General features: G+C 43.8%; 1 protein-coding gene across 1 annotated transcript in view; it reads left to right on the top strand.

Annotated features, from left to right (window-relative positions):
• LOC143034362 (facilitated trehalose transporter Tret1-like) overlaps positions 1-8,579 on the top strand; it is an 8,959-nt gene extending 380 nt beyond the window's left edge. The window contains exons 2-4 of the mRNA XM_076200318.1: positions 268-470; positions 1,367-1,505; positions 3,863-8,579. Coding sequence (XP_076056433.1) covers positions 330-470; positions 1,367-1,505; positions 3,863-5,085 — 1,503 coding nt within the window. The 5' untranslated portion in view covers positions 268-329 and the 3' untranslated portion in view covers positions 5,086-8,579. The remainder of the gene's footprint in view (positions 1-267; positions 471-1,366; positions 1,506-3,862) is intronic.
• Positions 8,580-11,958: the final 3,379 nt, after the last annotated feature.

Here is an 11,958-nt window from a genome sequence, read left to right as displayed (position 1 = left end):
GTGCCTCTTTACATCGTATCAACTTTCTGGCGGAGATATACAAACCATCTCTCTCCTGTCATGTCTTGATACACTGGCGTCCTACAGGGTCACGATCATGGCTCAAAGCGTTCTAACTTACTGCGCCAATTTAGAAACGTCAAAAACACCCGGTCGTGTTCATATACTCCGCCCAAACTGAATGATGTCGTCGGGTTGTTAGAGCGAAACATTTAAATGTGACAGTGGAGACTCAAATATTAAACGAGACTGATTTTTCTTTATTAGGTCTTTCCCATGCAGTGAGACCCCTCTTCATCTGATTAAAACCGTGTGGCACCAGCTGGGAGATGGGGGTCTTTGGAAGTGGCAACAATCTGGACGCGTCCGGTTGTGTGATCGACGACGGGCACCTGGCGAAGGAGACCCATCATGGTGACGGAGAAGGGAAGATCCGCGTGAAAGAGGCGTCTCCGAGATTGTGGTCACAGGTGAGCAGAGGGGGGTTTCCATTACCTGAAAATAGGAGAGCGACTGGCAATAACTAGAGTAAATACTATAGTCTGTGCGCTCCAAGGAGTCCGTTCAGGGAGTGGCATACGTCGTGATTGACTACTAACCATTCTGTCAAATCAACCTTAGTACGTGCCTCTCTCTCTCTTATTTCCCATTTATGTGCTAGTTACTTTTTTTTATATATATTCTGTATGTAGGTAAAGAAGCTGAGTGGTACAGCAAGTATAACTTTTTAGGATTATAAATACAATTTGAATAAATTCTATGACAGATGACAGCGCCTATTCTTCATGTTGCCAAGCCAAGGTGCCACAGGCGAGACAGGTGGGATGGGGTATAGGTAACCGCTGTTATGATCCTAAAAAGTGATACTCACTGTGCTATATATCTTCTTTTACTATATACAGAAAAAATTGAATAGCACATAGATGGAAAATAAGAGAGAAAGAGGCATAGACTAAGGTTGATTTTGCACGACGTATGCTGCATTCTGAACGGACTCCTTGGAGCGATAAACCTATAGTTTTAAAACCGGAAGAGAAATTATAACCTTAAGCTGTACAGGCGTATATCTAACCTGGAAGTAGGTGGATTTTTTAAATTTTTTGTATATCCTCGTTCTGGACTGAAAGGTCTCTTGTTTGCATCTTTTAGCAATGTAATTCATTCTAATCCACAGAAAGAGATAAAAAAAATCATATACTATAGCTCTATGAATTTTTTTTTATATATAACAGCCTGTTATTCATGATGGGGAACAAAAAGTCGACTGCGATAAGGCTCCCCAAATCTGATGTCTATACAACGTGGATAAAAATACACCTTTGTCTTATGCGGCAGATATGCCTATGATCTATTATGACTGTTGTAGGTGCTGTGTGCGGTTATCGCTGCGATGGGCCTCTTCGCCATGGGGTGCAGTTTTTCATTCCCCGGGGTCACTCTTCCCGAACTGACCAAAGACAACTCCACCGATCTGTACCTCGATCCCGCCAATGCAGCGTTATTTGGTAAGGAAGAGAGAGAGAAAAAGAGAGAGGGAGAGAGAGAGAGAGAGAGAGAGAGAGAGAGAGAGAGAGAGAGAGAGAGAGAGAGAGAAATAGATAGATAGATAGATAGATAGATAGACAGACAGATAGATAGAAAGATAGATAGATAGATAGATAGATAGATAGATAGATAGATAGATAGATAGATAGATAGATAGATAGATAGATAGATATATAGATAGATAGATAGACAGATAGATAGATAGATAGATAGATAGATAGATAGATAGATAGATAGATAGATAGATAGATAGATAGATAGATAGATAGATAGATATATAGAGAGAGAGAGAATGGGGATGGGGGAACGAAATTTCAGTTCCACCTTTCTGTCGACGCCATCCATTCCCAAAACCTCGCCTGGAGATCCAACCCTGTGGTAACGGCACTCAGTCCCCGGGCCGAGTCCATGATCTCTTTCTCTATCGATTCCCACTATTTTGTCCTCGTTTTACTTAACGAGAGCTGACAATCGGAGGTTGCAACCCGTGTCTTCATCCTTGTTTTCCTCTTCATCCTCATTTTTCTCCTTCTCTTTCTCCTCCTCCTACTACATGCCTACAAACAGTTGTAGACTCACATCATAGACAATAGTTCAATGCCTTTTCCCAGGCAGATCTAAGGGCGTGCCAGAGAACCATCGACGGCAGCCGTGGGTTTCTGGTTAGGGAAACACAAAGCAACTAACGATAGACTGATTGCCAGACAACTCGGGTCGGTCGCTCCCTGAACGAGATCCGTAGAGTATGTCATCTATTTTCTTATAGGCCTATCGTTTATGGAATGCTATTGCTTAGTTTCCTTGTGGTAGTCTTAACACTAAAGAAAATCGCCGGGCATCCACTAACTGCTCTTGGTTTTTGGTTTGGGGGATCCTCTTGGAAGGTGCTGGGGATTCCAAGGGACCCCATTACCCCAGTTTGGGAATAGCTGGTATAGATCAGCATCAGCCCAGAGATCGCCACTGATCTCTGGACAATCCCAGGGTCTCCAGCAAGGGGCCAGCTTAGCGACAGAGGCCCCCTCTCCCCTTATGAACTCACATACATATATATTTCTAACTGATAATCTTATAAGTCTAAAAAAGACAGGTGGGCCAATTTCTTTATATCTCCTGTCCATTTAGTTAGGCATAAACAAAGAGTGGTACGCAGCTTTGCAGTATAACATATGCAATGTTGTTTTCCTTTGTTTAGGTATACGAGTAACTGTTTTTCTTTTCTTTACGGGTATCGTTTATAAAGCTTGAGACACTTATATTTTCTTACTTCATAGCATTCTTGGCCTCGGAGGCTATCTCCAGTTGCCCTATGTCGTCTTTTTTATCCCTGGATGACACGCGTTTCCCCATGCGATGTACCTTTCTCCCTCTGTTCTCTCACCTCTGATTTCTTCTTCGATCGACCCACAGGACAATCACATATTTCCTCTCATGTTAATGTTTTCGGTTGTTACAGTGAGTTTTTTCCCAGTTTTACAATTTTTCCCTCCCGTCTGTCAACTATCTTAAATACTAATGCCAGTCAATTTTGTTTAGCTATAGGACGACTGTCAGACCAAAAAATACACTTTGTAGAATTTTTAGAATCTGTAAACGATATATATGAATTGCAAAATAGAGAACAGCGATAGGATGAAGGTGTCGAAATAGATTAACAAGGACCCTTGATCATTGACAAGGAGGCAGACAAAATTACGTGTGAGTAAAGCCTCGTTGACACGGGGCTATTTTAGTAGCCCCTAGTGCTAGCGACTTGTAAACTACCCCTCTACTTGCTCAATATCAACGGAAAATTAGTAAGCTTGCCCCCAAATTCTCCTAGTGTCAACACTTACTTGCCAGGTAAGTTAATTTCCAGCTAGCACTAACGGCAACTAAACCCCCGTATCAATGGAGCTTTAAGGCCATGTCACACTATGCGTCTTTTCGGTCAGGGTGGCCTGACACGGAGGTAAAAGGCGAGCGCGATTTTACCGTCTTTTGTTCAAACGGTGACTCATTGACGTATGTGAATGATGAACGCTACTCAGTTCATCCCTGGCATTTCTGCCTTTGCACAGGTGATGTTTCAGTTTAATAACGCCCTCACGACGCCAGTAGAACTGCGACTTCTGTGACATGATGAGTGAGGCGGTTTGGTGGGTCTCTGTTACTCCTCACCAATCCACCACTGCTGGGAGAACAACAGCGCGAGTCAAGTGCCCCGCGCGCCTCAATTTGAGTGTGTTGCAGGGACCGCCGGGGTCAGTTCCCCTCGATTTGACGCATAATGTGACGAGGTCTTTAGAGTAAGTAATAAATGTGCACTTCTTTACAGGAAGCATCTTGCACATCGGTTGCATGATTGGGTCCTTCATAGCGTGTGTTATGCTAGTGCGGCTCGGACAACGCACTGCGCTCCTAATCTGCCTTCCGGTCAACCTCGTCTCTTGGATCGTCCTGGCGACAAGTTCGGCCGTGTTGACTCTCCACGGCGCCCGCCTTGTCCAGGGAATCAGCTACGGAGTAAGCAACCCTGCTGCGTATACGTTAGTTACCGAAGTCGCCTTTAGTAGGTACAGAGGCCGACTCTGCAGCATCGTCGATATGTTTAGAAGTATTGGAGTCTTCTTTGTGTTGAGTGCGGGAGCGTTAATGAGTTGGCGTTCGCTGGCAATTTTCAGTGGAGTACTATCGACCGTTTTGCCCTTCTTTGGTCTTCTGTTCCTCCCAAACTCACCTCGCTGGTTGGCGAGCAAAAGGCGCTACCAGGAGGCCGAAGACGCCCTTCAGTTCTACAGGGGTCCGGCTTTCGATATCACACCAGAGATGAGCGACATCCGGACTGTGGTGAGACGGAACAAGAAGGACTCTTTGAAGACCCAGCTTGGGCACCTGCGAGAATGGCAGTCGTTGAAGAGACTCCTCGTCTTGAGTTTCTTGTCCTTCGGTTTCCAGTTCACAGGCTATTCGATTGCCTTTACCTTTACTGTGTCCATTTTCATGGAGACCAAGTCAGGGATCGATCCTTACATGTCCGGCGTCTTACTGGGAGTTACCTGCGTGGTGGGAGCAGTCTTCTACCTACTCACAGCGGACTGCTGCGGCAGGAAACTAATATTTATGTTTCATTCACTCATATGTTCACTTGCGTTGACGTGCATCAGTGTTTACTTCTATGTGAAATTTGAGATCCAGGATGAAGAATTAGCATCGGAAATGAGTATCCTTCCTCTTGTGTCACTGCTAACCATATCTTTTAGTTTATCATCTGCCATTTCAAATATGCTGCAACATCAGCGTGAACTTATGCCCCTCTCGTTCCGAGCGGCAGGAATCAACATCCTTGGTCTTCTATTTTACGGTGCCACTGTCCTCGTCATTCAGGGATTCCCGCTGATGGTCGATACACTCCACCTATACGGATCCTTTGCCTGCTTTGCAGGGATAACGTTCCTCTTTGCCTTCTATCCCATGGCCCTCATGCCAGAGACAAGGAAAAAGTCCCTAGAGGAGATAGAGATGGCGATATCCAAACCCAAGGCGTCTTTGGGTGAGTGACAAGAGGAGAAGCGGGAAGAAAGGAAAACAGCGATAATACCAGGGGCAGGGGAAAAATCTTTAATCATAATTAGGATAAGTCGAATGATGTCCCTCTTTCAAATTTCTCTTCCGTGCCTTAGTACGTATTGCAGCCAGAAGACAGATATCTGGTGTGTCTTGCAAATTACCCAAATAAGGAATTGGGAGTAAGATATGAAGAATTGCATTCTGGCTGCATCACTAGTTTAAGGTACCGAAGGTAAACTGAAAGAAGTACACCCTACGACTTATGATAAATCTAACTGAGGTCGGAAGAATTTTGTGTATTTGGTGTCTAGAAATCTTATCCGGAGTCTCATGCAGTCCAGGTGTCTCAAGCATCAACCAATTTATGCATAAGCTGTATGACAGTAGCTAGTCTATCGTGATGAGTTCTTTTTCACCGGATGAATTTTTTTTTTTATTATTACAGCTGTTATCAGGCTTTTTTATTTATCAGGCAGAGGTTAAAATATCAAAATTACGGCTCTGTAAAAATAAATACATTGCAAGAATAATAACAGCTTGTATCAGAACACCACCTATTGGCCACCTACATGCTGAGATCAAACTGCTCCCAGCGGAACAACACATCAGAATGGTAAGAACACTACGAGTATAACATAAAGTTGTTGACTTCTCATGTCCATCAGATTATGCATTTGTAGCCTACATCGCCGAATGAAACGTTCCACGCCTGCAGTATTCTGATCGCAGATATATCAAACCAAGTAGTCAAAATTTGTAATATATGTACGAGTAAATAAGTAGATCGTAAAACACAAGACAGACCAAACTACTTTATATTAACTTAGAAGAAATGTGAAAATATTAATATAAGATAAAATCGTCATACTACAGTTATTATTATTGTTCTTGTTATTATTGTCTTTGTTATTATTATAATTGTAATCATGTTTATACTCATGTGTTTATCATTAATTCTATTGGTATTATTGTTGATGTAATTAGGATTATCATGAGTTGTTGTTGTTGTTGATTTTCCCACCATTTCTTTGAATTATGACACCAATATCATAGATGAAACTTTTCGCCCTCTATGACTTCTGCCCAAAGTCCTCCACCCTGGATATGTTGTAGTTATGTTTCTGTGCTATCAGTGCTGAACAGCCTATAGATAAGTGCGTGACCGTGCGTGGTCGTGAGTGCCCGACAATGAACAGGGGTCATCTGTTGTCGCGCCCAGCTTGTGTCAACATATGCCTAACCTAACCTAACCAATAGAAAACTTCATGATCATGTGCTCTGCAAGTGATACTGGTGGAATCTTACAAAGTTGGATATTATTTCTCACAAAAAATCATCAGATAAGTATTGTCTGGTTTCACAATTAGAAAGAACAGGTCAAAGTACATATGCACAGAAATTATTTTCATTAAGATATAACAACATTAAGTATAGGGTTTTACCGGGGGTCTCCGGTTTTGGTCGGTTTTGATAAAACGTCAGACCGAAAGTTCTGAAGTAAGATTTTATGGGATGATTATGCCAACGGCATTGTATGGGGCAGAGACTTGAAATTTAAGAGATGATGATGATGATGATGACTGTTGCCGGGGCCGCCAGAAGAAATGTTGGTTTTGATCTTCGGCGGATTACAACATTCTTTAAAAGGAGAGATTTGGTAGCGCAGTCGTTCCTTAAGACGTAGAAGCAAGATTAGATGGACAGAAACCGGTTGAGGAAAAAGAGTAGTTGGTTTCTTGTTTTATTGATGCGATTTGTCCAGGCTGTGTCCAGTTTTTAAGTCCTTCCTAATACCTGATGACTGGGTCTTATAAGGGGGAATTCGGATGAGTTGCCAACAAGGAAATACATACAATAGTTTAGATTACAGGGGTCCAATTTGGCCTTACTAGACTTGATCTAAGGCTCAAATATTTGTTAGCTACATAATTTTAATCCTACGTTTTATACATATGTACAATCTATGCCCAAGTGGACATAGAACCATTAGACAAATGAATTATTAATACTGTTATATGTGGTATTATGCTTCGACCGTTGGGGTGAAGCGGCAGCGTGGGCTTGTAGGTAATCCGGAGATAATTGCTCTTTGACCCTGATTGACCTGAGAGATGAGGTCTTGAGCGGGCTCACTACCACCAAACTCTTCATGCGTGTGCGTCCGTGTGCACTGGTGCTAGTTGGTATGCATATGCGTGCAACATGAATGCTCGGCCCAGCTGCCATCCGGTGACCTCACCCGGAATGTTCGGATAGGTCACAAGTAATCACCTTAAAAGTAAAAATAGTGGCATAGACATGATACGAGTATATGTGGAATTTTAAGGGCACCATATGAGAGAGATGGAAAACATGAAAATAGCTATGATGACATGATGAAAAAGTAGATATAATTCAGTTCACGCAAGGATCTAATACACAAGATTGGTCTTTGTCTTAGACTGTATCTAGGAAGAGGAGTAGGAGTTGGGGTGAGTGGGGTGGGAGAATCTTGAGCCGGAATGGGTGCTGGAGCAGGTGAAGGAATATGTGTGAGGTCGAGGCCTCGGGGAACAATCTTACAATTGTCTATGTGGAGGATATTTTCTGCTGAATGTTGCGAGGAAGCGTGTTGCAAGCAAAGGGTTTTGATTTTATTATTTGGTAGGATGTCAAGAACGCGAAAGGGTCCTGTGAACTTTTCAGAGAGTTTTGATGTTGAAGTATGATTTTGTTTGTTCACATTGTCTCCGATTGCAATGTTGCAATGCCTTGCTCCTGCATTGTGGAGCCGTGCCATATCCATCTTTGAGAGATTTAGTGAGCCATGAATTCTCTTGAAGACAATGTTGAAATTCTGGATTCTGACTTAAACATAATCACTGAAGTTATATATGGGGGGAGGGTAAGTCTGAAGTGAGAATCATATGGGAGTTTTTTATCCGAACCAAAAAGGACAAAATGTGGAGACTCCGATATTGACCTATTAATTGCGCAGTTCATGGAAGCTTGAATCATTGGTACATGGTACATGAGTTTTTCAATTAAAACAGCTTCTGCTATTTGTAGTCTGCGGTGATCATTCTACAAATAGCAGAAGCTGTTTTAATTGAAAAACTCAGACCACCCTTAAACACACAGCAGAACCAATTGATACTTCCCTCAAAAAACGGACTAGAACACCATAGTGACGTTTCATCACAACAGTCACGGACGAAAAATCACAGCTCACTCGGTGAGGTCATTTCTCACTTGTGAACATATAGTCCAAGATGATTAAAATATTCACTATTACCACCCAGCTGAAGAAGAGGTAAGAGACCTCGAAATCTGCAGATACTGGTTCCCAGATGAATATCGGAAACTTCTGTTCCACATTGAACAATGAGGAAAAAAAGGTCTTCCGCAATTTTGAGCGATCAGCTACACAGATCGTCAGAACGTCAGCGGCTATTCAATTTAACAAGAATTGTATCAGAGAGAAGATTACTCCAAGAACAATAATAATAATAGTAATAATAATAATAATAATAATAATAATAATAATAATAATAATAATAATAATAATAATAATAATAATAATAATAATAATAATAATAATAATAATAACAGTAATGATAATAATCGATTTATAGGTTTAACAGTGATACAGTGATCCACTGACAATGTACAATTTGAGCTGATTCTAAGACTAGATTAGATTGAATTAACGGAGTGTATTACAGACGGATTGGTGCTGTTCTTGTAGTGGTCACTCCTCGGCACTTGTCGATGTGCCTGGTTGAGTGGCGTGACGTTGGGTGGGAGGAAGTGCCAGTGACGAGGGTGATTGAGTAGATCTTCTCCAAACTTTCTCATTACATCTCGATGCCTCTCGGACAGCCTTGGGAAATTCATGGTGGTTAGGGCGTTGTTATAGCCGTCGTAGGCAGGTTCCAAGATGGTTTTGCACGCCCTCTTCTGTGTTCTCTCTGGTTGTTGCTTTTGTGTGAGATTGAGAGAGGAGGACCACACAGGGGAAGCATACATGAGGATGAGAAGTATGAAGGCAGTGTAGACTCCGGTTTCTTCGGGTCGTACCCAGTGCGATCCTACATCCAAACACCGCTACGCTGCTTCCAGTGGAACCGTTACGGACACGGAGCCGCAACATACCAGGCCACAGCCAAGTATGCAGTTTGTGCAGGGGACCACGACAGCCGTCTGTGCTTCAAGAAACATAAAAAGAAGAAGAAGAGCTTCTTAAAGTGCGTAAACTGCGACGGGAACCACATGGCCTCTAGCATGAGATGCCCCGTGTACCAGAAGGAGATGCAGCGAAGAATGCAGGCAGTCACACTTCCACGTCCTGCCCAGAAGGCTCCAGCTCTCACAGAAGAAGAGTGCCCACAACTATCGGCAACTCCGAAGCTCGTGCTACTCATACAAACGAAGACCCAGGCCGAGGAGATCCGAATAGAGGAGACCCAAACATATATGCAACCCGCTCCAGAGTATGCACCAGCTACAAACAAGACAACAGAAAGGACTGTGCTACCTACTTCGGCGCAAGCACACACAGAGTCAGCACCCAAGCCACAGTACATTGAAATTATCAAGAACAGCAACCAGCTCAGCTTGCAACTAAGAGAACAACCAACGAGATCAATAACCAGACAAACAGAAGAGTCAGTGATCGATCGGGTAGAGAAAATGATGACACAGATGATGGAAAAGATCTACAACCTGCTCCCAGTCCTTGTTCAGCTCCTTGTTCAGATATCTTAACAATCCTCCAGCTGGACATCCAAGGAGCGATGGGGAAGAAGGATGAGCTTCCACAGGCAGCGATTGCAAACAAGATTAATGTAATCCTCCTTCAAGAGACGCTTATCAAGAAGGAACCTGACCAACAGTGTAAGATGAAGCTCCCAGGATAAGAAATCTACCAGCAACACCAGGCAATGGCCAGGGGCCCATCACAGCGATCGCTAACAGACATCCGTCTGCACCAGTTGACAGCAAAATTCACCTCGGGGATGACATAGAAGTCCTCAGCACAAAGATCTACACCGGTGCCAGGAAGGCCCACCAGATCCTCATCCACAATGTCTATAAATCACACAAGAAGATTTTGAACCTCAGCCGCGTATTGCAAGACAACCTAGGCCCGACTATCATTGTCGGAGACTTCAATGCCCACAATCCACTCTAGGGAGGAACTAAACACAATGCAATAGGAAACCACATCGCAGACCTGCTCACTAACAACAACAACTTCACGGTGGTGAACAATGGCGTTCCAACGCACACACTGGGAGTCTGTATCGACTTCACCATAACCAACGTACCCCTAGCGCCCATGTATACCTGGAAGATCAACGACCACCTGTGCGGTGATCATCACTCCATAGATGTCACAATCCACCTTTCTACCAATCCAAGACCTAAGGACTATATTTCACGTATAAACCTAAAGAAAGCTAATTGGACCAGATACCAAGAAGAACTGGATTCCTTCCTGCTGGAGGTGGAACCCATGGACTTCCCGCCAGAAGGCACATGTCCTGACGACAGATACAAGACAAGAAATAATGAGGATCATCCGTCAGATAATACATGTCCTAGCCTGGAAGAAGACGCAGGGAGAATCATGAGATGCATCCTTAGTGCAGCAGAAAGATCTATCCCTCACCAAGAACAACAGAAAATATATTGATTTGTGGTTCTACGATGAGAGATGCAAGGAGTTGAAAAGGAGGGTCAACAGGTACATAAAAATCTTCAAAAGCACCGGCGCCCCCACGGCCTACTGAATCTTAGAGCAGTCCAGAGGCATGCCAGGAAAGAGTATCACAAAGAAAAGACCAGAGCCTGGCTCAACTGGTGTAGCACCATCAACCAGCATACCCCCACTGGTCAACTCTGGAGACAGATCAAGATAGCACTGAGAAGACCACCACAGACTCCAAGACATCCAGACACGGTAGCAGAAGCAGAGAAGCCTATCGTCGAGTTCACCGTCAGATCCGCGACAAGACAGCTCCCACCTGCCATCGAAGCCAAACAGACAGACCTGGAAGAGGAGCGGAGACAATTCATCAGTGAAGGGAAAAGCCAACCTGTTGACACAGACCAACCTTTCACAAGACAGATTGGTCAGAGCAGCAAGGAAGATGAAGAATACGTTCCCTGATGAGGATGGCATCCACAACAGTCTGCTAGTCAATGCCCTCCCACACACTCCTTCAAGAAAAGATTCTACGACTCTTCAACAGGTCCTGGGCTGAACGAAGATTACCGAGCCAGTAGAAGACTGCTATAATCACCCCTATACCCAAGCCCAAGGAGAATAATGAGTTCAGATCCATCAGTCTCCTGAGCTGTCTCAACAAGCTGATGGAACGCATGGTCCTTTCAAGACTCCTATGGGTTACACGAAGACGCCACATACACGTCTACGGCTTCAACTCCGGAGTGGGAACAACAGCCAGTATCTGCCACCTCATCACTGCCATCACAGAGACGGGAAAAATGGTAATGGCGGTTTTCATCGATCTAGAGAAGGCCTTCGAAGTTGCTGGGAAACACCCTATCCTGACGGCGCTCTACAAAAACAAAGTTCGTGGTCGAATACTGGTATGGCTGGATGACTTCCTGACCGACCGCAAAGCCAAAGTCCGGTTCTAAGGGCAGCTGTCTAGTACCAAGAACTTCGAGAACGGAACTCCACGAGGAAGTGTCCTCAGCCCAACCTTGTTCAACGTCTTGATGAACGAGATCGTCAGCATCCCCTAAACCAACGGTGTCATTTGCTTGAGCTATACAAACGATCTGGTACTGATTGCCAACAAAGCCAGACCGATGCAAGCCATTCACCATGGACTCCTCAAGATAGAAGATACA

This window comes from Oratosquilla oratoria, chromosome 17 (genome assembly GCF_046742065.1).
Source record: "Oratosquilla oratoria isolate Oo_2021 chromosome 17, ASM4674206v1, whole genome shotgun sequence".
Taxonomy (NCBI): Eukaryota; Metazoa; Arthropoda; class Malacostraca; order Stomatopoda; family Squillidae; genus Oratosquilla; species Oratosquilla oratoria.
This window is presented reverse-complemented; position numbering and strand designations above follow the sequence as displayed.